General features: G+C 37.4%; 1 protein-coding gene and 1 long non-coding RNA gene across 9 annotated transcripts in view; one reads left to right on the plus strand and one right to left on the minus strand.

Moving 5' to 3' along the window:
* The window catches only part of CDIN1 (CDAN1 interacting nuclease 1), a 118,304-nt gene that overhangs the window by 60,540 nt on the left and 30,117 nt on the right, over positions 1-27,647 (plus strand). For 6 of the 8 annotated variants that reach the window (XR_003705684.2, XM_077926397.1, XM_028721746.2 and 3 more), the window contains 5 exons: positions 5,571-5,650; positions 5,977-6,026; positions 10,494-10,561; positions 13,118-13,183; positions 14,838-14,943. Coding sequence is in view for 7 of the 8 variants with exons in the window: in XM_077926397.1 (XP_077782523.1) it covers positions 5,571-5,650; positions 5,977-6,026; positions 10,494-10,561; positions 13,118-13,183; positions 14,838-14,943 (370 nt within the window). In the remaining variant the exon portion in view is untranslated. Of the gene's footprint in view, positions 1-5,570; positions 5,651-5,976; positions 6,027-10,493; positions 10,562-13,117; positions 13,184-14,837; positions 14,944-18,038; positions 18,092-27,647 lie in introns of all 8 variants that reach the window. The other 2 variants (XM_028721767.2, XM_028721770.2) reach the window with 2 other exon arrangements.
* LOC114593475 (uncharacterized) overlaps positions 17,217-27,647 on the minus strand; it is an 87,185-nt gene continuing 76,754 nt past the window's right edge. Inside the window, exon 4 of the long non-coding RNA XR_003705702.2 lies at positions 17,217-21,778. This is a non-coding gene — a long non-coding RNA (uncharacterized LOC114593475). The remainder of the gene's footprint in view (positions 21,779-27,647) is intronic.

Raw genomic sequence — 27,647 nt, forward strand, 5'->3', positions numbered from 1 at the left:
CACACACACACACACACACACACCCCAAACAAATACTTCTGTCACTCTAAGCTCTTAAGCTTCCATTCTTAATCACTTTGTAGCCTGGTGTCTCAATTGACCTGCTAATATATTATCACTATACTAGTAGAATCCTTGCTGTGTTGCTTCAGTTGACTGAGAGCCAATTCTCACTTTATAACCACTTTGTAAAAAGGTCACCAGAAATGCTGCTATATGACACCAGCTCTACACGACAGCTGTAATATATGAATAGAAATTTAAAATAAATTTGGGATATATTCGGGATTTTATTTCTGGCTTAAGATATGTTTTAGTCATACGTTCAAGTCTTTCTTCACAACCAAAGAAGCATCATTAAAAATAATTGAAATTCTAGTTTTTCTGTTCTGTTAGAAAATGCCAGAAACCCCAGAAGTGTAACTGATGGGGTGTATATTTTCCCACATGTTGTGGCTCACCACTTAAAAGAAGCACCGTGACTTGCTTCTTCCTACCAGAGCTCTTGACAGGGGTTCTAGTCCTGCGGATTGGATCTTGGATGTGAGTAACGCTATTGACAGGAAGGAAAGTGCTTAAACTGCTAGCAACCTGGTTTTAGCAGCTTCAGTTGTCAAATCCAGCACTGGGACCTCCGTGTCAGTGGATCTCTATGTTTAGGAAGGTCCAAGCCTCCTAGCCCAATGAAATTTTATGTTGTACACCATTTGTTGTTTTATGTAAAGCAATATATACCTGTGTATATATATTCTGTATATATATACAGAAATGGCACAAAGAAACAGCAGGCACGCTGATCAGTCGTGTCTTCTACTGATCAGTCTCCATATAAGTTGTACTTAATTCACCTAGGACTATATGACTTCAGAATGTAGTCATGAAGATGATCCTCTATGTCAGCACTTTCTTCCTGTTGGTGGAAAGTTAGAATGTCAGGGAGCCATTGCAGTTTTCTATGTACAACCACATCTTTGCTGTGGGAAAATTTTCAAATATGCACTCTCTGCTTGCCTTCTGAAGTGCTAGTCTTTCTCCCCTTTATCTGTTCCTTTTGCTTTGTATTTTCTTGCAACCTCCATTAACTTTAAATTTAATAATTATATACTGCCATTATTAATGGTGAAAACTCCTTGGCTGGATATTTTTTCTCATATAGTGCCAGTTTCATAGTTTTCCCTGATCTAGGATGGTTTTCAGGGAAGCTCAAGGAGTTGGCTATAGCACAAAAGCCATATTACCAAGAGAATATTAATTCATTTTAAGTTGGTGCTACTGGTCATCTATCCACAACAAAATATGTACGCTGAGAAGATGCTATAATTACTTTTTTCATTAGATAAGCTTATTTTAATTGCTAGTTCACATGCAACAAACATGCATAATGATAATTATCAGGCTGATAATGAAGTTCATTTGGAAGGTTTTTTGCACAGGTGATCTGATTGCTTCCAGATAGCCATCTTGTCATCTGTTATTCAATGCTTGTAAACTACACCGTGTCGGAGGTGCGTATTAGACATATAGTGGCTGCATTTTAAAAGCCTTTTAAAATGCCTCTGAAAACTTGATATGTGTACCCAAATTTTCCTGAACTGTGTGACTCTTTTTGACAGGGATTGCACAGGAAATGACAATGCACTATTCAATAATAATAATAATAATAATAATAATAATAATAATAATAGAATATTTACATTTTTACATTTTGGGCATATATTATAGCCACCATGAAAACACAACCCCATGCCAAATTCTACTCATCTCCGCTGAAATGCTAAGCAAAGCTTTTGCCATGGATAACTGCTCTCATCTGGTAATTCTTCATGTCCTTGATTGTGGCTGCCATGATTGTGGCATGGGGAGTCTCATTGCAATGATGTTTGTCCATGCGGTAATGATGTTATGACAAATGGAAGGGAAGATCTCTCTGCAGGGATGCAATTTGGGGCAGCATTCCATATGCTCTGACTCTCTCATTAAAAGTGGTGAAAAGCTTGGCCCACTCCCATCCCACACATGTAACCTGTGTCCCATAACAATCTTCCAGTTCAGCTGAGAGAATCCACTTCATGGTAATTTTTGCCCAATATGCTATGAGAGCAAGAAGTGCCATTCTCCTACAACTGGTCAATTCACAATATAACAGTTCTCATCCGTACTTTGATCATTTGAGGCCCAGGTGGGTTTAGTGGCAGATAGTGCCTCATCAACCGTTTCCCCCAAGCCTGCGTAGAGTTCGGCATATTGGGTCAGGATGCAGCCAGCATTCCACACATCAGCATTGGTGACCACATGCTTGAGGTGGTAGATGATTTTGTCTACATTGGTTCCACCTTAACCAGCAGCTTCTCCATCGACCCTGAGCTGGACAAATGTATTGGCAAGGCAGCTACGACAATGGCTCACCTCTCCAAAACACTGACCTCTTCACACAGGAATTTGTGGGAGGTTCAGTGAATTGATATTGTATTGGGCCGCTGCCGCTGGATTTGCTTGTTTTGCAGTATTTTGTAGAGTATCTGTTGAGCAGATGCTTTTGTTATGTAAACCACACTGGGATTTTTGTATGGAGAATGGTATATAAATTAAAGAAAATAAAGAAATAAAGAAATTCCTTCCCATGGCAATTAAGCTAAACCAGAGCTCTAATAGTCCCCCCCCCCCCAAAATTGTCTGCCTTTTGGTGGTCAGAATTATGCTGGTAAGGGGGCGGGAAGGAAAATATTTCTTTTGTACTGATTTGCTTTGGCTATTTTTACATGAACATGTGGATTAAATGTAAAATATAGAATCCTAGGAAAAAATTATAGAAATACTAATCCTAAAACAGATTAGCCTGTCTGGATTCAGTTTAATTATTGTTTAGCATCCTAATTAAGTTAATGGCAATAAATATATTTTAAGCATTTGCAGTATTTATTTGGAAATAGAAACATGTAATGTAGTTTATGCTCAGCATAAGAAAATGGATTGATGTTTAATGGATGGCTTCAGTTTATTAAATATAGCTGCTGTGGTTTTCCATAAGTATTATTTATTTATTTATTTATTTATTTATTTATTTATTTATTTATTTATTTATTTATTAAATTTGTATACCACCTTTCATCCAAAGATCACAGGACAAGTCACAACATAAAAGGATAACACAAAATACATAATAAAACAAAAGAAAACCGATAACTCCCATCCACAAATACATCTACAGTGGATCCTCTAGTTACGTACCGCTCTGGATACGTAACGTCCGGGTTACGAACGTGGCAAACCCGGAAGTGTACATTTCTGGGTTTCGCCGTGCGCGCATTCGCAGAAGCGCTCGATCGTGCCGTGCGTTGAAGCGGCGCCTCTGCCTACGGACTTTTCAGGTTGCGATGGACCCCCCAGAACAAATTTACCATAATTCGTATCTGGAGGATTCACTGTAAATGCCCATGGAAATGTTAATCAGCCAAAGGCCTGGTTATAGAGAAACCTTTTCACCTGGCAACCAAAGGTATGTAATGAGGGCGCCAGGCAAGCCTCCCACAAACAGGAAGCCACCACAGAAAAGGCGCACTCTCATGTTGCCACTTTTTGGACCTCTCACAGAGGAGGCACATGGAGAAGGGCGTCGGATGATGATCATGGGTCCAAGTCAGTTCATAATTTCAAGAAAATAATTGAAACTCTCCCTGACCACAATTAAGTACTTAAGTGCCCTGAATGGGAAGCCTGGACTTTGAAAGTCATCTAATCTTCCTTGCTGTATTATATTGTATTGTTTTAATTAGTGTTTTTATAGTTGTTTTGATTTTGTGTGGAGTGCCCTGCCTGGGTGGATGGAGCAGCCAAGTAATTTCGTTGTCCCCGAGAGGGGGCAATGACAATAAAGATATTATTATTATTAAAGAAATTTTTAATAAGTTCCACCTTTTAAAATACTGTACCAAAATTATTACATTTTGTTTAAAAAGATATATGCTAGTTTATATTGGTATTATATAGGTGTTCATTTTATTTAGTTGGTCAATTGATATCCTGCCCTTCGTCAGATTAATGGGGGGGCGGTGTTCAACCTTCTGTATTCACTGTAATGCCTGACATTTTAAGGTAACATTTATTTAATAAATGCTGTAATCAGTCTCCCTTGTGCCTTGGCAAAACAGTGGCATGAACAGAGAAACAATTTTCTGTATTTTAATTCTGTATTACTTTTTGTTTGTTCTACCCTTTTCAAAGGCAGGGGTGCATTTTCCAATAAAAAGCCTTCTCCAAAGATAAGTGAAAGTACACTGTGGGATTTGAAAAGCAAATTCTGGTGTCTGTGTTGAAATTTCGCTTTAGGTACATGTCGTATTCTAGGAAGGTGAATATGAGGAATAGGTACTGATCTCACCACATGTCTGCATATGATCAGTATGTGGACATATGATAGATGGAGGGATGGAACAGCTACTGCAGCTTCTCCCTATTGATACAGATTGACTCCACAGGATTATAGTTTTATACTTTAGTATTTGAGTATTGGAGCTGAGGCTCCAATACTTTGGCCACCTCGTGAGAAGAGAAGACTCCCTGAAAAAGACCCTGATGTTGGGAAAGATTGAGGGCACAAGGAGAAGGGGACTGCAGAGGATGAGATGGTTGAACAGTGTTCTTGAAGCTACCAACATGAGTTTGACCAAACTGCAGGAGGCAGTGGAAGACAGGAGTGCCTGGCGTGCTCTGGTCCATGGGGTCACGAAGAGTCGGACACGAGTAAACGACTAAACAACAACAAATTTGAGGAAAGGACCTTCCTTGCCTCCATATGCAACTTTGCTGGGAGACCTCAAATACCTCAAATATTTAAAAGACCCTCTTGGGTGTTATGTTCAGTAAGTTGTGGAATTTCCTTTCCACAGAGGTGTACCTGGCACCACTGATACAGAAACTGAGGTTTCAGGGAATAAGGGGCATAGAAGATACACAGTTTTACTCAGAGCAGACCCACAGAAGTTAACCCATTGAAATTAACATTTCAATGAGTCTACTCTGAGTTAAACTTAATTTAACACCATTCATTTTATATGTAGAAAGGCAAGTACAGCATCGTAATGGTTGGTATCCATCTGTCTCGGGAGACACCTAGTTGCACTAGTGCTAGTGTTGATCTTTAAATCCTATGACAACTTGTTTCTTGTGGTGGTGGTTCATTTGTTACCATTTTCAATTTTAAGCCATTTTGAAATTTAAAGAAAAGCAGAATATAAACATTATAATTTAAATGCTTGTTTGTTTGTTTCCATCATCATCATCATTTTACTGTAATGTAATACCATTTTCCATGTTTAAAAGAGTTTTATAATTACTCACCTAGTTTCTGAATCATGGCAGTCAAGTGCACAATTGTGCACTGCTTACATTTTATTGAATTAGGTGAATTGTGCATACAAAACTGTGCAGGATTACATCAGTTTTGAAAACGGAATGCATTCAGATGTTATTTGTGTTTTCTTAGCATGTTTCACTCCCTCCACCCCCCACCCGACAGCTGGTTAGTGACATGTTTACAGCAACACTTACAGTATCATCTTCTTCCTCCACAGCTTCCAAAACTCTTATAAACAGTATGCTGCGGGACCCTTCTCAGATTCCAGATAGAATTCTAGCAAACCAGATCTATCAGGTATTCATCTCTTGGTGGCTGTGCCATTATCTGCCTGGCAATGTAAAGGATTTTAAACCTCATTTAATTACTGTCATCATAATCTATCACTGAGGTCAGGCAATGCATAAATGGCAATGCAATATTTGTGAAGAGAGCATTTCGCTTTTTAATGGGTTGTTTTTATAGAGAATAAAAAGCATGCAATTTTTGTTTTCCGTGACTAACTCTGAAAAGCTTTTGATGGCCCTTATGAAGAAAAGTAATTACTGTTTTTTAGGATTCTGTTTAACTGTAATAGTTCTGCAGTTGCCCATCACTGTACTACTTTTCTTATTTGTCTGCAGTGTACTGTGAATGACTATTGTTATGGACCGCTGGTGGACTGCATCAAACAGTATCCTTTCTCGTAAAAGTTTAGGTGCACAATTGATGAGCTTAGACTCTGTGGAGGAGACGTGTCTGGCTTTAACCTGACATAAAGTTCTGCTTCACAAAACACATATCATACTCCTCTCTTTTACATTCAATCAACTACAAGAGGGTCATTGCAGACCCTGTCTCTTACACTGTTTAACTAACATCAGATATGCCATATGAAAGTTGTCAGTGCAGTAGATATACATTTCCTGTGCTTAGATGGAATCCTGTTGCTGTTGGTCACATGAAATATGTAATCTTGTATCAAATTATTAGCTGTCATAACTTACATAGTACTGTAAAAATTGTTAACCTGCTTTGCATTTTCCATTGGACAAAGGGTATTTGAAAAAGTGACAATATCTGCATGTTCTTGCATCTGTCCAAAGTGGACAAATACAGTTCAAGATAGCTGATGAACAGAAAGCTTCCTAAAGCCTTATAATGGGAGCTCAGTGCTTCAGACTAGGACTCTGCATAGTACTTGAAAGATGATGGTGAACTGAGTTCTTCAATGAAGAGGAGACCTGTAACTCTGTTCAAGTCTATAAACTGAAAAAATTCTTACTGTTTGGAGCAAGGATAGGAAACTTGAGGCTCTGCAGATCTTGTTGGACTCAGTCAGCCCCAGTCAACATGGGCAGTGGTCAGGGATGATGGGAATTGTAGTCCAACAGCAACTGGAGGGCCATAGGTTCCCCCCCAGTCTAGGGGCTGTCCCTTTTTATATCACTTGTCCGCTGGATATTATCAGGAAATATTGAGTTTTAGGATGGTAAAAAAATTGTATGCCAACCCCAGGTGAGATCTCCGCCCAAGTTTTATTTGTATAATAATTTTTAAATTGGTACTACCTTTCCAAAAAGCTCAAAAAATCCAAATTGAAAATATAAACAGGTAATTTTCAAAGCATGGTAAAATCAAAGTGAATCAGCAGCAGCTGATGATTACTTCAGCAAACTCTATCTGGTTTCCTATATCAGGTGTACTCGGGATGGCTCTCCCCACAAAATGGCCTGGTTCACATATCATGATCAGCCAGTGGGTTGCGGTTTGTGGTTAGTGAGCTTAACCACAAGCCCCAGTTTGGACGACGAGCTAAGCCAAAGTTTGGCATAGCTCAGCATAGCAGAGAAGTGCAAAGCAGCTATGAGCTTCTATCCAGGAACCTGCACACCCACACAGTCCTGCTAAGCCATAGTGTAACATGCAGGTCTGTTCTCTAGGGCAACTGGGATATCTCCTCATTTGGGCAACTGGGCAGTATGCTGCTTCCTAAGAGAAGGGGTGCCTAATGAAGGCTCTGTGGGCACCATGCTGAGCCTTTTTCAGCTGCTACTCTTTGAAGGTTCCATGGTAGCCATAGGGAGACTTTCCCCCTCCTCCCTGATGCCTACTACATAACATCCAGGGCTAGGGAGCACCAGAGCTTTGGTCTCTGCCAATGCGACATCTCCACAACTGTGTGTGCAAATCAGTCCCACATAGCACTTAGTGGGGTGAAGTAGGTAATTAATTCTGCCCCACTCCATTGCTCTTCCCGCAAGCTACTGCTTTGCACATAGCTCTGGCATTAGATATTGGGGTTCTAGTTAAAAACAAAGTAGATCCTGTGACCTGAGGTCTACCTACTTGCATAAAACAAAAATAAAATACCTCAGAGAACTCTTTGAGAGCGGCAAAGCGCCTTCCATAGTGCCTTTGAGAGAGATTAATGAAGAACAGCACAGCTGCCTGTATGCCTGAAACCTCCCATCTACTGTTCTACATGGCTTGGTTATATGTAGGAACATTTAATTCAGTGTTGCAAAATATGCACCTGGGCCTGCTCACAAGTCACAAATTAAGTAATAGAATTCAGATCCCTATTCAATCATAAAGGTCAGTTACTGGGCTCACACCCAGTCCTGTTTTGAACAATTCCTCCACCTCACACAGCACTCCATCCCCAGATGTTTCAAAAGGTCCTCACAAGCCTCTGGAGAGGTTTTGCAGAGGTAGATGCTGGAGTAGATTATCAGGAAACTTTGCTTCCATTAACTTATTTTGGGAACCCCAGAGGAGGCAGTGAGATTCCTTCTTTGCTACAAAAATTGCTTTATCAGCATGGTACATTAGTGCAGGATTGTGCAGCCATTCTGAGCTACATCTTGTTCTAGCCCTGACCATTGCACAGGGTGAAAAAACAATGCTTTTGAGAAAACTCTAATACAGCAGCAGTTTATAGGATTAGTTAAATGATATTTGCTATATGGTATTTTATGCACATTGTAGATCGTCATAATTTCTGATCAGTTTTCACAGAACACCATGGTAATAGTTTTTGGTTTTTTAAAAATTGTCATCCATGGGACAGGTTGTGTAGGAAGGCATTATTTGTGAATATATGTTTTTGAATTTCTCTGCAATGCTGATCTCATTTACCTGAGACTAAGTCCAGTTGAATGGAATTCCAGTTGAATGGAATAGTACCGGTACTTTCTTCTGAACAGACATGGTTAGGGTTGCAACCCTACACCCAGGGAAGTGGGGTTAGGCTTGCAGCCTTAGTTGTTAATTTTAAGGCATACAAAGTAGCTTTAAATCAATTTAAAGTTAAGGTTTTAAAAGCATAATGTCTTCTAAGGATTGCATATTGATTTTAAATACAACTATCTAATTATATATGCATGGACTAAAGAATGAAGTCAACCTCTTTGTAAATGCCAGGAGGCTATTTTTCAGTAATAGTTTGGCTGCTTACGGGAAACTAGACTGCTGGATTGCATGAGTAGAAAATGGCTCGTGAGGTTATTTACAAGTTTTGCCCCATGATCAGTGCCATACATCAATAACAGGTATTACTGTAGGCCAAGTCTAAGTGTTTCTGCTTATGGTACATTATAAATTTTGTTCGTAGAATTTATCTTACATTTTTTGTGATCATTCATTTTCTTTCTTTGGCTCTGTCATTATATTAGAGTTTAATGCAGTACATGATTTCTATTGCAATGTTATATTTGTGTGATGCTGTTTCTTCTTATTCTTTTTGTATTCAAGCTGTTATTCCTTCTAGAAATTAGAGATTAATAAGAATGGGAAATCCATTTATAGTTAAAATGTTTTAAAAACATCTGTGAAGTTAATTCATCAGCTGATAGTTTATTCATAATTATAAATTGCTTTTTCTATAACGATATAACAAAGGTTGGTAGCAATGCAGAGATATATTCTATGATAACTTCCATAACGAAACAGATTTCAAATGAATGTATAGAAAGAAGAGGTGCATATTATTCGCTGAATTTCTCAGTGGCTTTCAATACAATGAAGCACAGTATCCTACTAGGCTGCCTCTTTGGTGTGGGAATGGAATGCATGGCATTATGGTGATTCCATTTCTACATAAAGATTGGGTAGAAAGGATGGCCCTGGGAGATATCTGTATGAGACTCCTGGGTGAGGTCATAAGGGGTTTGGGAGTTGGGCAGCCTCAGTAGGCAGTATTTCTCATTGGCATCTGAGACTATGCAGGTTCTAACTGTTCTCTGGTCACTGTCCATTTTGATGGGTTGGATGTGGGCTAATAAATCGAAACCAAATTGTGAGAGGACTGAACTTCTGTGACTAGTGGTTTCTGTGTTCAGGAATTAGATGGACAACCTGTTTTCACACTCTTAATCAAGGAGCAGGTTTGCAGTTGGGAGACACTCTTTGATTCGACTTACGCACTGGAAACTTAGGTGTCTGCAGTGGTACGGAGTGCCTTCTCTCAACTATTTCTGGTTTATTAGCTACAACGGTTCCTAGACAGCGATAGCCTGATCACAGTAATTTATGGTCTGGTTACCTCCCATTCAGATTATATCATTTGGAGTACTATTGAAGATTGTTTCTCAGGCAAAATGTGTCTGCTTGGCTTTTGAATGGAGCCACTAGCTGGCTTCTAAGTGGTTTACAACTATAAAAATCAACACATAATTAAAATATGCATTAACAATTCTATTGGGTGCTAATACTCCCATAATTAAAATGTGCAATAAAAGCAACTATTTAAAAGCATAACAAAACTGTTAAAACAAATAGCAGGAGCAAAGTAGAATCAGAAGTTCAGCTCAGGAAAATTATTAAACCCTGCTCTCATTTAAACTTAAATATTTATGTGTGATTTTAACTAATACAGACTTCTTATTTTGCCAAAGTTATTGTTACCTACCCTCAGAGCTTTGGATTAAGGTTAGGATATATTTTAAATAAATAATATATTGGCATTCTTTGTGTGGCCCACTAATGCTTCTTTCTCTTTCTACTTTGTGGATTAAAAATGGCTTGGGGGGGATTGGAATCATTCCACCAAGCTAGTCAGTATTCACTGCTGCATAACTGTATTCAGCATCATATAATTCTAAAACTGCATTTTATTTCAAACACTATGCCTTTCCTTCCTTGATGGAAAAAAAATCAGTGCAGTTGGACATGAGCATGAAGTCTTATTGCAAGAAATGCTTTTGGAGAAAAATATATCTTTTTTAGGTAAGATTTTATATTTTAATCTAGTACCTAAACATTCCACATCTCAGTAGCTTTTCCAAAAGAGGTCTCCATAGATATCCTGTATTAGATAGTAAAGAGAGGCTAAGAAATGATTGATGAGGTACATGTTATCTTTTATTGATTTAGACTTGAGCAGGAACTCAGTTACCTAATACCCCATACTGCACGGGCACAAGCTAGCAATTAATATTTTATAGAATAAGTAGCTGGGAAAAATGCTTTAATATCAGCTGCTGTATTACTTTTGGTGTCATGAGATATTAGCCATAATCTAGGTCTTAGGAGACACAGTAGGAAGCATAAGAAATATTAGCTGCATAATGCTTCATGTATTAAAAATAAAACAACCACCACCATACAGGAGGAATTCACTGGTTTCCTTAGAAGCATGTTTATTCCTTCATGTTTTTGAACAAGTATATTAAGCCTTCTTGCATTATCTCCAATCTAACAATGCAAAATGTTAACTTTTATAAGAATATTATTGCTGTTCATTGTAGAAATATCACTTTAATTTTTTGCTTTTAACACTTGCTTAATGCAGTTCTTATTACAGTGGTACCTCAGGTTACATACGCTTCAGGTTACATATGCTTCAGGTTACAGACTCCACTAACCCAGATATAGTGCTTCAGGTTAAGAACTTTGCTTCAGGATGAGAACAAAAATCGTGTTCCAGTGGCGTGGCGGCAGCGGGAGGCCCCATTAGCTAAAGTGGTGCTTCAGGTTAAGAACAGTTTCAGGTTAATAACGGACCTCCGGAACGAATTAAGTACTTAACCCGAGGTACCACTGTATTTAAATAATCGTTGGACTCCCCTAGAAAGCATGATCTCACTCTTTGGATTTTGTTGTGTTGATTGGAAAACACTCAATGCAAGAAAGTTGCTGTTTTTCACCTAGAAAGGCTTAGCCAAAAGTGAGATCCCCACCTACTACAGTAGTAATGTCATTTAAATAATAATAATTAAATAAATATTTTACATACTTTTTATATCTATTAAGATATTATTGATGGAGTTTACATCAATGCTCAATACATGTTATGATTTGAGCATACTAGTAGAACATAACAGAATACTATTTTCAAATACTAGAAAGCTGCTGTAGTGTGTCTTCCACTTTGAGAAACAATACTTGAAGAGTTTATTTCCTAAGCATTCTTCAAAAATTGGCATTCATAAATATCAAAAGCACTTTTCAGAATTAGGTGAATTCTGTTAGTCTATGATAGAATACTAGATGTACCACTTCAAACCTCAAGTAAAATATACAAATTTGAGAAAATGCCAGAGTCTCAGGCTTGAATATCCCATCCTTCTTCATTCATAAGGGTAAAAAGTTAAAGCTTCCATCTGCAGTTTGAAACAAGCAACAGTTTCCTGTTGCATTTAAATCTAGAAAAGTGTCATTTTATCCAATCACAGCAAATCATAACAAACCAGGGTCTCATGATTTCTCATATTTTGATTAACTATTGTTGCTAGTCAGCCTTGAATCATGGTTTGCTGTTGGCTTACTGATTTGTTAGGGAAAAGGTAATCCCAGATTCAGACACAACGCTAAGCTATCCCCTTCCTGGTTTGTTTTCCCAGAAAAGAAAAGAAGAAAAATGAGATTGATTAGCTTACATGTACCATCACACATGTATTGTTTATTAAGTGAAGAACCTTGGCTTTCTGCTGTGTATGAACACAGCTGATGGGAAACTTCAGTGTAGTGCAAACTGCAAAAAAAAGCTTTTAATTTCCATCCCCTTGCATATAAGTAAAGGGGAGGGTGAAGCACTGGCAGACTTTGGGCTCTCAAATTTCAGCAGCACTCTGTGCGATGCTAAAATTCAGCATGTCCCTCCTGTTTCTCATGCTCCATCTACACTCCCCTGCAGCACGGCACCCACTACCAATTGCACTAACCTAAATCCACCTCTGGGTGAAACTTGTGAACCTGAGGCTTGCCGCAGCTCATCCTCAAAGTGAAAAGTCACAATTTCCCATTATGTTTGAACTTGGACTTCGTGTCTGTCTATGTGCCACTGGAATGTGATGGCTCAATGCTAGATAGTTCAACATGGAAGCAAATTAAGAGGCTAGAATAACTTCTGTGTCCTATAATAACTTTTAAAGGATTTGATTTTATTCTCATTTCCACCCAACGTATAAATTGAGCAGAAAGTACAGCATGTCTTCATTGTGATAACACTAGCTATTTCTTAAAGTTACTTTCAGAGAGATCCAATCAACTAAAATATTTTATTTTGAATATTTTTCAGTAACAAAGTACTGTATGACAGGTTGAATTAATGATGTTTATAATGAAGACATAAAAATGCAGAGATGACAAAGAAGCATTTTTATATTCATGTATCAGGTTTGCTAAGAAGGTTCATTTAATCTGACACAGCATTGCACGCGTAAGAAGGATATGTATGAGTGCATTAGTAATTCTTGTACCTCCGTTCAAAAGAAAATTAATTATTCTGCTATCTGGTTAAAAGAATAATACTATTGTTTATAATATTTATTCTCTTTATAGCTGAAGATCAGTTACGTGCAAAAGGTTATGACAAAACACCAGATTTCATATTAGAGGTGCCAGTTGGTGAGTCCATGAGGTTTTTAAGCTTTGGTGGGTGAATCTGTTTATACTGAAAAGCTAACATTCTTAAAGGCATTATGGGAGACACAGGATAATCATAACACTCTGTTAGATATTCACAGTAATGAAACAATGCCTGTAATAATTACGGAGCGGGAGGGAGGGATAAAAAAACTTAGATCCCAGACTGACCTAACTGACATAAGTAAACCTGTTCTAGAAACATGTCATAGAAGCATCTGGATTTATTCAAATGTGTAAGCTGTTGACCTGAGACAAATATTTTAAAATCTGCTTTATCCTCAGTCATTGCAAAAGCTAAAATACTGTTCCTCCGTGAGACAAACTTTAACCATAATTTGTCAGACTTCGTGCCACTCCTAATGCCCCAGTTGTGAATGCAGGTTAGCTGCCATGGTGCAAATGATAGATTGCGTCATGGGAGGTAAAGAGGCGTCCTGCAAATGGTAATTAGGTCAAAGACATCCAGCTGTGCCCCACTTACTGAAAGTCCCAACACTGCTGCAGTGTGTGTGTTTGTGTGTTGCTACACAGTGGTCCATTTGACCAGCTGTTACAGATGAAAAATACACACAGAAAACTCTTGGCATATACAAGTTTAGCAGGTGTGCTAAGCACCTGCATTGGTCTTGCAACTGAATTAGAACTACATCATAGATTTGACATAGCACTTGACTTCTAGCCCTTGCTATGCCAGAATTGCACAAAAGAGCAATTCTAAAAATCATTTTAGAAAAATATAAGTGCCACTCAGTGCAAGGAAACCTGAGGTCCATTGTGGGCTTGCATGCATGTATTTGTTTACCTGTGCCCATGCACCTTTTTTAAAATCTCATCTTGCTTTTGAAATACAATTTTTTTTAGTATAAAAAGAATGAAAAATTACTACCCACCTCCAACCTCACAATATCTTATGATAGCAGTGTCTCACACCAAATGTAACTGACCTATAGAAAGGACACTATGAATTGAAAACAGAGGTGTTGTATGTACCCTTGTTAACCACGAAAATCCTTTAATAAAAACAACTATAAAAAGAGCAGTACCCCACCACACCAAAAAGTGTGCTGCTCCAAGCCAAGCAGGGATTCAGATTTGCGCTCATGGAAAGCTGCCACTTCCATCAGAAAGTTTTTCCTAATGTTTAGTCAGGATCTCCTTGAATCCATTGGTTCAGATCCAAACTTCTAGAGCAGCAGAAAAGAAGCTTGTTCCATCTTCCGTGTAACAGCCCTTCAGATATTTGAAGATAGTTATCATATCACCTCTGGCAACATCTGGAGGTGTGTAGGTTTCCCAGTCTTGTGGTACAACATGGTACCACAATATTGTGCCCATGTTTCTGCCTTTCCCACGCAAGCTTCACAGTCTCTGTATTTCCCCTAACGCTTCATTGGGGACATAATACCCAATTATTCTGCCCATAAATAATTGAACCCTTAAAGATGCAAGCACACTGTGAAAAGATTGAGTGACTCTGTTTTTCAGTACAGTTTAAAACCGAGGAAGCCTTGCATAACAATAAATTGTGTTAGATTATTCTTAAGATATATTCATTTACTGTGATTTTAAGAATTTGTAAGGGTTTGGGTTCATTTTAAAAATGTATTATTTCCCCCCCCCCTACTCCATTTAGCTGTAGAAGGTCATATCATTCATTGGATTGAAAGCAAAGCCTCTTTTGGAGATGAGTGTAGCCACCAAGCCTATCTACATGACCAGTTCTGGAGTTACTGGAACAGGTAGATTCTTTCTTTCTTTCTTTCTTTCTTTCTTTCTTTCTTTCTTTCTTTCTTTCTTTCTTGTTATTTAAACTGTAGGCCATATGTACATTATTGCTATTTGTCTGGAAGAAAAGAAAGAATGTTGACATGAAATGGATGTCCCCTCTGAGCAGCTCCTGCTTATGGGCCCCGGCATTTTTCATTGCATAAGCATAGTATGTTTGCTGTAGTATGAACGACTGAGATCCTGAGGCATCTTGGGACTGATCAAGCACTGGTGGGGGTTCTCAGTGTGGCAGCCTGTAGCACACAACACTAGAAAGCTCTACCACCTCAGCTTGGGTAAAGAAGTGCAAGAACATGTCCCTTACCTATGATCTGAATTTGGCCTCTTAATACTACACACACCCTTTTAATGTTTCAGGTAAAATCCATGGTGTCTTTGCCTTTGTGGAAAGCACTTCTGTTCTTGCAAGTCAGGTCACACAACTACTCACTTTTGTACCCTCCAAAATAGAATAGGATATATTGCAGAGAGCTGCAGTAGGTGGCAGGGATCCATAACTTGTAGTGGCCAAAGGCCTTTCCACTTGGTCAAAGTCACCATTGGATAAAGTCCGTCCTCTGAAGGTTCCTTTGTTCATCTTCAATGGCAGGCACTTATTATCAATGCTGTTTTTCTATTTAAAAAAAAAAGGTGCCATGAACTTTCCCTTATTCTCTTACAATGGCAATGGTGCCCACCTAAGAGGTGCCGATGAGTTCCAGTGATCCCCAGCTGGGAAAAAAGCCCTGCTTATCATTAAAATTAAACCTATTAAACTTCCCTTGAAAATTCGTTTCTGCAGGCATTCAAACACGTGCTCCCTCTCTCTTGCCAAGCCTGTGATCCCAAAGTAACTGCTACACTGAAACCTTTTGTGTCCTACTGTTTCTGCCTTTTTCTTCTTCCAGGCTCTCCCCAGTTATTTCACAGTTACCCCACTGATAGAAGAAATGTATCTTAGCCTACCAAGCTGCCATGTTTGAACCTTTTAAGAGATACTTGTGCTGAATATATAAAGCTGATATATTGATTCTGAGTTAGACCAGTAGCCTGCCTAGCAGATCTCAAGAGTCTCCAGCACTGACTCTTTTGTAGCCCTGCTACCTGTGCTCATTTTATGTGAAGATGTCATGGATGGAACGTAGGGCCATTTGTTTCAATGCCCACTTGCTCTGCCCCTGTATTGTGGCCACTCCTGGGTGCATTTTTGCTCTGTAAGATGGCAAAAAATTGCTCTGTGTTTGGTATAAAATATTAAAAGTACATGAAAATCTAATTTGGTTTAATTATATAGTTGAATTCCAACCTAAAGCTGTGCACTTGCATATTTTGCTGTAATATACTAATGAGTAAACTAGTACTATCAAGAGACAGATTAATTAATAATTAGTAACTTCACTGTCAATTATGACTTACAGTAAGTAAGGATGCAGTCGGTTTACTATTTCCATTGTTTGCAAATCTGGCTGTCGTGTCTCTAGACTATGTTTTAGTGAGTCCCAGGAGAAACCTTGACGCTGTTATTATCGGAAGTAACTTTGCTACGTTTGAAGAAGGCACTAACAAAATGTCTTCTTTGACACTGATATTAGAATAATGATAATTCTACATAATGAGAGTAGCATTTATTCTACACTCTTTGAATATGAATAGCAAACCTTCCATCTACTGAAATCTTTCACTATTTAATTGTAATCTAAATGTCTTTAGTACGCTGCATACACTCCTATTGATTAAATAGGAAAGTTCCTATTTAGTCAATAGGAGTGTTCGAAATTTTCCGAGTGTGTTCATTGCTAATCAACACACCCAAAGTTCCTTTCTAAAAATGGCACATACCAAGTGATCCTAAATGCTCGCTCAGAAGTTACACTGAGATTAAGGTGACCTGTACTCCATACTAAGTGTGCTTAGAATAGCACAGTCCTATACATACATAGGCACCAGGCAAAAACAACCCTCTTCTCCCAAGGCTTTGCCTATTTATACAGTCTATGGATTGTTATTTGGTGTATATTTAGGGGCTTTTATATTGTAAACCGCCCTGTGATCTTCTGAAGAAGGGTGATGTAGACATATAAAAATAAAATAATTCATGTCTGCGCATAATGTTCAGTGGGCCTACTCTCAAGTAAGTGGGTTTAGAATTGCAGCCTAAATTGCACCTGGTGAAGATAAAAAAGTATAATGTTCAAAGAAAGTAAAACTTAAATTCCATTTTAACTTGCGTCTATAAAATACCATTTATCACACATGTGCAAAAAGATGTGAGGAAGACAAAGTTATTTAACGTACAGTACTGAGTATTTTGATAATAATGTTATCAGTTGATACGTTGAGGTAAAGTTAAATTGTTTGGAAATGTTTGGAAAAGGAAGACATCCTTTCCCTAGCACAATGTCAATATCTAGCAGTTTAGGGGCTTAAAAAGTTGTATTGGTGAAATGAAACACAGTGGCTCAACAAACGGACTTAGTGGAAACCTTGGGAGTTGCATTTGTCAAGCATCTAGGAAAACTGTTCATGCATACCCAGTATCCAAAGCTTCATTGGCAGCCAATACACAAAGAACTGAAAGGTCATTCTTCTTCCTGCAGTATGATGGTTTGTTGACATATTTTGACACACTGGTACAATACTGAAAGGTTTTGACCTTATTCCAACACTCAGGGACTTAGGATTGCTTAAGCCTTCTAGTGCTTATGGAATTTCACAAATTCCACATTCTCTCTCCCTCTCTTATCTCCCATGCCTGTCCTAGCATTAGTTAACTTGTTTCCAGAAATGGGCTTGAATGAATTTAGAGTCATGAATTACTGTCATTTTTCATTCAGGCTATCATTGTCAGGTGGGGGAGGAATTATTATGAGTCTACGCAGAGCAATAAAAAGTAGTGAATTTTAATTTTCTCACAGGAACCTTGTTATCCTAAAGGCCTTCAAAGGAACCCTGTAAAATGTTTGTGAGCAGAAAGTTGTATATTTGTTTAAAGCTTATGTGTAAGCTGTGTATTTTTCTTTCAATCAATCCTATGCATACTTTCCTGGGACTGTCTCCTTTAATTCAGTAGGATTTCTGATTGTGCAGAGGATTCTGCTGTTAACGGATAATTTTTCCAAAGTAAGTAGTATAAAGCATCTTTAGTCTGAAGGAATAAATTTTTAGTGTTTGGATAATAGCCTAATCTTCAGAATTCTAAAGTTTGTGATATCAGTACAGTATGTTTATGATAGTGTTCTTTTTCTTTGCAGTAAAAATTCAGCAGTGGTGGCAACACAACAAGAATAAAGTCACATAAAGTGCAATTAAGATTACATTAGCTAGTAAATTTCACTTTGGGAAAAATGTTTTCCATATTGAGCATTTTAGTAGTACACCAGATTTAGACAATCTTTTATAAATGTTTTTGACGCTGTTCTATTTTTCTGTGCTTTTTCTAAAAGTAAACAGAGTACGATGATCTTTCATTGTTTGAATTATATTTCTTATATTTTTCCTCTAATCTTTCAAATATTGTTGTATCATTGGAGGCTATTCCATAATACAGACAGAGCGCTTTCAGCTTCCATCTATATTACTGCAAGGCATCAGCTCCAATTTCCTTGGTATTTCTCATTCAGATTAGACAAGCATCTAGGCTTACGTACGATAAGAGCTGACAGCATAGATCCTGCTATGTTTGCCAAAGGCCTGGTCACAGACACTCCACTATGTCAAAGAATGTCAGCCCCCACAGACCTTACCTTTCAGAACTCCTTGTAATTTTTAATTGACATTTACATCTGACATTTTGAATGTACATGTTATTGTTGAGTCTTTATCTACATATGAATGGTAGAAACATTTTCTGAACAGAACCAAAACATTTTTCAAAATTATTATTTAAGAAGGTTGCTTTGCTTGCTGAAACTCAGGCCTAGCTACATTCCCTCTTCCATTGTGTAATTTTTATGAGTGCTTTGCTAATCAAATTACGAAGGTTTCTCTGTGTGTGTAAAGAAAGAAGTTAAAAGTAATTGACAAAAATAGAATCATCTTACTTTAGGACATACTAGACATACAGTCGTGCGGCAAGAATCTATTTTAAAACATTAGCTACATTATTTGGGATATTTTAAAATGTAGTACACAAAATGACATATTCATAACTATTCCAAACCCCATTTAAAGCATAATAATTTGAGGGGGGACCTTTAAATCCTTCTTTATTCTATGGCATGTAATATTTTTCTGTATGCATTTTCCAAATGGAAGTTTTAATTTAATTTTTTTAAAAAGAAAATTTAAATTAAATGAATAAGGGTAATTATCCTAAATCGGAATAAGGAAGTTCAGTTGCTCATAAATGTCAATAAGCAAAGAACTAACAGAAGTGGTTTGTCACAAACGATCCTGCTCTTCTTCTAATTAGTTCATTTACATTTTACAAATTAACAGTAAATTTCAGATAGAAGATATTCCAGCAGCATACTATAGCATTACTGACCTGTATTTGTATCTGCCAAATTTAAGTTAATTAGAAATGTAGATGCTGTTTGTTTTATCTGTCACAAAGCTCATCTTTAAAAAAAGGCTAGACACACTCCCCCCTCCAACATTTATCATCTAAATAATAGTCTTCCCAAGATGGCAGCCTCATAATAAACTCTTTTCAGTGGAGTGATGGGTAATGAAGCTTGCTTGTGAAGGAAGCGAAAAATGTTGTCTAGCCAAATGCATGAATATGATGGCTGGAGAATCAGTGGACTTTCTCAGTCATCAATCTTTTTAGTAGCCTCTTACACATCTGAATATTTTGATAGATGATCTAATAATTGAGTTATCTATCTTTCTAACTATCAGAGTTGTATAAAAATTATTCTCACATTCTACTGAATATTAACTATATTAGACATCCAGTAAATTTTTCAAAAAAAGAAAAAGGAAGACCAGGTTTTGGAAGAATTTTATGATGCAAATTCCCTTAATAAATTAACTAATGGAAATCTGAAGAATTAAACCTTCTGAAATTGTATAAGCATACAGTAAAGACAGAATCTGAAACTGATTACTTTAAAAACGTTGGGATGTCTGCAAGACAAGTAAAGAGAAGTTCCTGATGTCACTAGTTGTAAATTTAAATAGTGTGTGAGATATAAAATAAAATATTTTTCAGAGTCTTTATATGGACCAACAGTGGTCTCAGATTTATTCACATCTGATTTTTACTTGGAAGTGGTAAACATAGTGCCCAATGGAACCTGGCATAGAAGGTCTGTGGCTAGAATCTCCCCTTTTATTTCATTTCTTTGTGTCCCCATTTGTTACTTTGAAGATAAGGAAAGTAAAATAAGAGCAATGGAGTATCATAGATCTGCTGCCTCACACCTGGTAGAACCTATTGGTATTATCTTACAACATTTTGAATCTGGTTCTTCCTTATTGACATCTTTGAAATTTAGGCTATGTAACATACCATATTTGTGATTTGAAACACAGTGAGGTCATTTTTGTCCACTCTTTAAAGTTGCTCTTTTACATTGCTGTAAACACCAGAGAGTGCGTGGAGATGTCTTCACCCACTGCACTCTACCTGATTTATTTCGCCATGCTGAACTCTTATTCATTGGAACTGTTACCTGTGCATGTGCAGTGGCTGTCTCAAATCTACACACCTCAGCTGCACTACAGCTTACGTTTTCAATTGGGATGGAAGTTCATTTGAGGGGGAAAGCATCAAACAGCAGTATTTCTCAATAAACTATAGGATACATATGGATTGTGGCTAACATATTTCAAACATCATCATTGGGAGGGCAGTGTAACCAGAATAGACACTAATGTATAGTATGGACAGCCTCAAACTGTTCTCCTAACAGAATTACTAGGAAATACAGGGACATGTAGGGACGCGGGTGGCGCTAAACCACTGTGCCTCTTGGGCTTGCCGATCAGAAGGTTAGCGGTTTGAATCTCCCCGATGGGGTGAGCTCCCGTTGCTCAGTGCCAGCTCCTGTCAACCTAACAGTTCAAAAGCATGCCAGTGCATGCATAGATAAATAGGTACTGCGCTGGCAGGAAGGTAAACAGAGTTTCGGTGCGCTGCTCTGGTTTCGGTGTTCTGTAGCGCCAGAAACGGCTTAGTCATGCTGGCCAAATGACTCAGAAAAACTGTCTGAGGACAAACGCTGGCTCCCTCAGCCTGTAAAGCGAGATGAGGTCCGCAACCCCAAAGTTGTCTGTGACTGAGCTTAACCGTCAGGGGTCCTTTACCTTTACAGGGACATGTATCGGAGTAAATGTGCATAAGATAGGCTGTATAAAGATGTTGCGGGTGCGAAGACTACTGACACATAGTCTATACTAAATCTTTAATGTTTAAACTACAAGGTGTTACCTACCTGTGCCTGAAGAGTTATCTGCATAGTGAGTAAAGAATATGTGTTTCTGGAAGATATATTTAATCCAGACTATGTCATGAATAATGAAGAACTTGTTTCCAAATGGCCAATAAATGGTAAAAACAATCCTCCTGAAGTTAATTGAATTTACCGCTTTTTAGTTATTTGGAAAGTTTTACCTTTATTTCAGTGATTCTCAAAGCAGCTTCTAACACATGATCATAATGTAAAATAAAACACCTCTTCCCAGGTACAGTTGTGCAGAACTTCTGCCTGGTTGATGAGTCCAGAACATGCTTCCTTTCAGTTCAATAGCCCTCCTGGATTGTTGGAGCTCAGGGTTGTTGTTTTCTGGCAAGAAGGTGGAAAGTGAACTCCCTCTACCTGTGCCTTTGTGAGAGGGAGGGGGGTATAGCCTGTCAGCGACCTTGGACAAAAAAGAAAAGAGAATTCATCATTGGAGTCTTTGGGCAGTTGAGCAAGACTTAACATTTCTTGATATCATGCAAAAAAAGAAAACATTTTCTGGGGAAACTAGTTTCTTCTGGCTCCAGTTGAAATCTAAAATGGTGTACAGGACCTGGTGTAAGATCTAAGTGTTGTTGAGCCAATTAGGAGCAATGAGCATAGTACTATTAAATTATATACATGTAAATAGCCAATTACAAAGAAAATCCAACATGGTCACATTGGGTTACAAAAGAGGAAACTTCCCCCAAAATGAGAAGATTGGTAATAATGAAGCTGAAAGGCAAATTCAAGAATGTCAAATCTTTCAAAAATGCTTGGGAGTTGTTTAAAAATGCAATATTAGAAATTAAACTGGTGTGTATGCTACAGATCGGGAAAGATACCATGAGGACCAAGAGCAGGCTTCCTCAACCTCGTCCCTCCAGATGTTTTTGGTCTGCAACTCCCATGATCCCTAGCTAGCAAGACCAGTGTTCAGGGAAGATGGGAATTGTAGTCTCAAAACATCTGGAGGGCCGAGGTTGAGAATCCTGGCAAAGAGGGTGCTAGTGTGGTTAATGAGTCAAAGATGCCATTAGAGGCAAGGCAGCTTCCTTTTTAAAAAATGGAACTCTTGTCTGAATGAAAAAAACTGAAAGGGACACAAACTTTGGCAAAAAAAAAAAGTGGGGGCAAGCAGACAACAAGGGATGCTAAGAAATAATTTAAGGAACACATTGCTATAAACATGAAGATCGACAAAGGTTCTTTAAATATATTAGTAGCAGCAGACAGTCTAGGAAGGCAGTTGGACTTTTGGATGACTAGGGAGAATAAGGACATTGAATGAATTATTTGCATCTGTCTTCACAACATAGGATATAGGGCAGATCCCAGTGCCTGAACTAAGTTTTGCAGGAGGGGAGTCTGAGGGATAAAGAGAGATAAAGTTCTAGGCCTAATATGCAAAGTAAAAACAGGCAAATCACCTTTTCCAGCTAACATCTACTCAAGAGTTCTCAAAGAACTCAATGGTGAAACTGCTGACCTTCTAACAAAAATATATAACTTGTTCCTAAGAACAGCCTCCATACCTGAGGCCAATATTATACCGATTTTTTTAAAAAGGGAAATAGGGCAGATCCTGAAAATTACAGGCCAGTGAGCTTAACCTCTGTCCCAGGGAAACTTGTGGAAAGTTTTGTTGAAGATGAAATAACGAAGCATATAGAAGAGCATGCCTTGCTGAAGCAAAGCAAGTATGGCTTCTGCTAGTCAAGTCCTGTCTCATGAATCTTTAGAATTTTTTGAGAGTGTCAACAAGCATATAGATAGCAGTGCTATGGCTGACATAATGTACCTGGACTTCCAACGAAGTTCCTCACCAAAGGCTGTGAAGAGCTGCGAAAGGATCTCTCCAAACTGACTGAATTGCAAGTGCAGTTTAGTGTAAATAAGAACGTATAAAGTGTTGCATTTCACATATACACTCACGGGGGCTAAACTGGCAGTGCCTGACCAGGAACAAGAACTCTGTGTACAGTTGCTTCACCTCAAAATGCACATTTTCTTGATTTACCCATAATTACTTGGTAAGAAATTATGGGTAAATTTAAAAATGTGCATTTTGAGGTAAGAAATTACCAAGTAATTACTAGTTCCAAGGGCAACAGTTCTGGTATATTTATTCATGAAAATTTCAATATTTAAGTGTATATAAAGCAAGTTTGGGCCATATTAAGTTTTTCTTTAAGTCCTGTATTATAAAGCATATGTGTTCTTTCTGAATTGATTTTTGTTATCAAAGCATCATCTTTGATGTCAATGCCAATAAGTCGCATGCTTTTGTTGTAAATGATGAAAAATTATTTTGTCTTAAATGCTCATTGCTGTACCTGGATTTGCATCTTCAGTTGTAGCTGCGTGTGTGGCATTATTAGTGAAATAAAGACATTGTTGTTGTGGGCAGTCTGAGATGACAAACAAGGCTGTGCTAGCCGTGATGCTGAAAAAAGTTGTCACCCACTATTTTTCTGAGGTTTGTCATTTATCAAAAAGAAGCAATCTGCTGCAGGAGGATTTCTGCGGACATTCCTATTTGTGTGGCCTGAGCCTGTCTCTTCAGGTTTCATTATTTAGGTCTGATGTGTAGTTAGTTCTTATCAAAACTAATACTATCTGAAGTACTAGGCTTCCAGTGGTCACACAACCAACATCAGGATTTCTTCAACATGACTCATATTACTAAAGACAGTATCTCCTTAAATTTGAGTATAGCTTCAGTGTCTGTATCAATTACATCTTCTAGCTGAATTTTAGTGAACATTTTGCTTTGAATTTGTGTAAGTGCATCAGATTTAAATTGCTACACATTTGTAGTGTCTCCAGATTCAGGTATGACTGTATTTCGTTGAAACTTAACATTACAGTACCTGGAATGAATTTATCTATTTTCCTACATTTATACCCCAACTTTCGTCCACCATGGAATCCACATGGTTTCTAGGTCGCATGGCTGAGGTCATGATCCAGACTTGACTAGACCAAAGCTTCAGCAAAATAGTGGCCTCATCTGACTTCAGACCATACCTTGGAACTACACTAAAGATAGGCCATACTGCATGCTGCAGGCAGGCAGTTCTTGATTTTATATATTTTACTGAACACTATATGGACTACAATGCAATTGGTTGTTTCTGGTGTCATTTACTTTTTATATGTTCTTCTGATGACATTACTTTTTATATTTTCTTCCCAAAGTGCTTTATTTAGCACAAAGTATTTCAATATTTTAGCATTATTATTAAGGTTTCTAATGCTACCGCATTTACTTGAATCTAATGCTCACTTTTTTTGGCCAAATTATGTTGTGAAAATTAAGGTCAGCATTAGTTTCGATGGCACATTTACATTCACCAGCAAATACTTTTTTTGGTTTCAAGGTTCTGATTTTGAGGTGTGCATTAGATTTGATGGCGCATTAGACTTGGTACATTGCCTGCTTCTTTAATTATTTTTAGAATACATACATTATAAATGCATTTATATGGTAAGAATTTAATAGGATGCTTCAGAATAACTAACAGCAACAGATAATTGTATTATTGTTTAAACCTTTTAGTTTAAAAACAATATGCTAGCTTTCAGTTTCATTTAGTGTGTCTTTTTAAAACAAAGTATACACACTGATGGCTGAACTCCAGATGTAACACTAAACTGAAACCCAGGCCACAAAATTTGAATGTAGACCACATACTTTTTAGCAGTCTGACAGTTTCACTCCAAATGTGTTCATAACCACAGAATAGAGGCGGATGTGTGGCAGCTCTAAGAAGATCCAAAAAAACACATTTGTTTTGGATTCCACAGACATGGCTATGGATTAAAGTGTTCTTGTTTTTGTTTCTCTTGGTTGTGCTGTAAGAGTGTCTGTGAATTTTGGAGACTGAAGCTCTAACCCCACTTGAATAAAGACAATGATGGCAGTGAGTTTCTGTCCAGAGTTAATCAGCTGCAGAATTTGTAAACTGCACATATGTCAGAGTTGAAAATGTTAGCACTCTAGTAGAAGCTTGAAAAGGTTAGATCTGATAAAAGCCATCAGCAGTTAAAGAAAGTGATTTATGGGACTGTAATGACACAAAATGCCTCATTTATCACTCCTTTATAGATAGGTTAAGGTTTCACTGTCATACCTTAAAAACTTGACCACTTAGAATTGTCAAAATAGGCCCTTAATTGCCCATCATGCATTTCAGTTTGAATTTCCCTCTCTTGATTTTTTGTTAATTTTATTTCATATTGCTTTTGAGCTTTCCACATGATTTTGTTTCATGTTATTAAGATTTAATACTTTTTGAAAATTGTATTCTTAGCTATGCAGTCCTTACTGGTTAATCATGTGGACATGAATTATTGTGTCTCACTCCCGTATGTTTGTATAAATATACTTGAAACAAAATAAGTTAAACTGCATACCTGTGTGCGTTTTACTAATTCTTTTAAGGTGCTTATGACTATATGACTTATTTTATTACTAATATAAATTTACAAAGTAATATTTCTGTAATTCTTCCATTGTTAACAGTGTCACCTGTTATTCTAACATTTTAGTGCTGTATCTATTAATTTAATAAACAAACAAACCACAGTTTAACAAAAGAATCCATTAAAAAATATTTTTAAGTGAACAAATGGAAATCCCCCTTACTTTTTCATAGCACTGTTCAAATTTATAGTGTCAGTTGCAAAGTTGCAAACGACCTTCAATTTAAAAAGAACTCAGAAGTATTTGTCAAGTCTACTCAGTCTTGGTCCGTGGTCCTTGGCCCTTTGTTACTGTAAAGGGAGCTAAAAAACAGTATTTGTAAGTCACAAAAATGTGATTAGGGCTGCTATTTTTATAACAAAGCGAATTTTAGAGAAATAAGTTTTTCTCTGTGTCAGATTTTGGAATGATCAGGCTATATTGCCATCTAATCTCAAATCCTTAGAAGAAAGTCTTACCGCTGTGATGTGTAGCTGGAATACGTATTATACCCACCTGGATTTAATTGTTTAACACAAATTTAATTATTTAATGAATCAATAGAAATATTTCCATAACCAGTCTGTGGGAAGGAGCCCCATTAACAAAGCAACACTTCTTCATTTCCAAAATCGATGAAACCTAAATTTTCAAACTTTAAGATTTATTCTCCATCTCAATTTTCCATAAGACTACTTTACTTCCATAAGAATACTTTGCTTGCTTGCTTTCTTGCTTGCTTGCTTGCTTGATTACTTGATTACTTATTTACTTACTTACTAAATGCATGAGTGTTGACTATGGTGTTTGGTATAAATAATGCGCCATTCATGTAAGAAAGCTAACATCATTGAGGCACTGGCTTACTGCCATGGATCATGCAGATAGTAAGACAGTCAAAGAAAAATCTTTTCAGTCCATATATTACGTAAGTTCATTATGTGATTTCAACTGGGCTTTTTAAAATAAAGTGGTAGATAAATTTTATGTTGTATGCGCTTGTTAAATTCAAAATTGTCTCATTGCATGAATGTTAACATGTAATCTGAATTGCCAAAGAAGTAGTGTGTGAAAATGGCTTAATTACAGGGGAAGAAGAGGAGAAAGCACAAGCCTCTGGGCATATTATATTTTAATTGTTTTCTCTGAAAAGGTAAATAAATTCAAGCCTGGTTTAGATAACTGTAAGGAAGGCTAAAATATGAGATACTCTGTGAAGCCTCAGTGAGGATAAATGCCTTTGAGAGGATAAATATTTAGTTACTTTGGAGGAAAAAACAACCCACTCATCTCTTGCGGCTCAACCAGACTTCCATTTGTGCCACAGTTTGGGTACAGGCCCATATTTTCCAGGCATGGGTATGAACAGAGTTTTTTTTCTACCGCTTCTTTCCCTGGAAAAACCCACTGTTTATCACTGAATCAGGGGAAATTCATGGAAACCCACACACAGACCTGTGCCTAGAAATCACAGGCCTCTGCCTACAAATCATGGCACAAATGGACATCCATTATTACTCTTAATAAACTATGAAACATTTAAACATTTTGTTTTAAATACTACCCTCACTATAATCTTGTACTTTGTATGAGAATTAAAATGCTAGATATGCTGTCTGAGGTGAGGAAGGAAGATTTTTTGAATGCGGTTGGAAAGATGTTCCGTCAGCTAGAAGAACTTTAAACTGGGGAAAATTTTTGTTTACCTATAGGGATTAATGTGGATATTGGAACAGAATAGATAGATTATATAATTGTACAAGCCACTATTATATAGATAATGGACATTCTATATTTATAATTTCACCCATTGTCACCA

Source organism: Podarcis muralis, chromosome 1 (assembly GCF_964188315.1).
Source record: "Podarcis muralis chromosome 1, rPodMur119.hap1.1, whole genome shotgun sequence".
NCBI classification, from domain to species: domain Eukaryota; kingdom Metazoa; phylum Chordata; class Lepidosauria; order Squamata; family Lacertidae; genus Podarcis; species Podarcis muralis.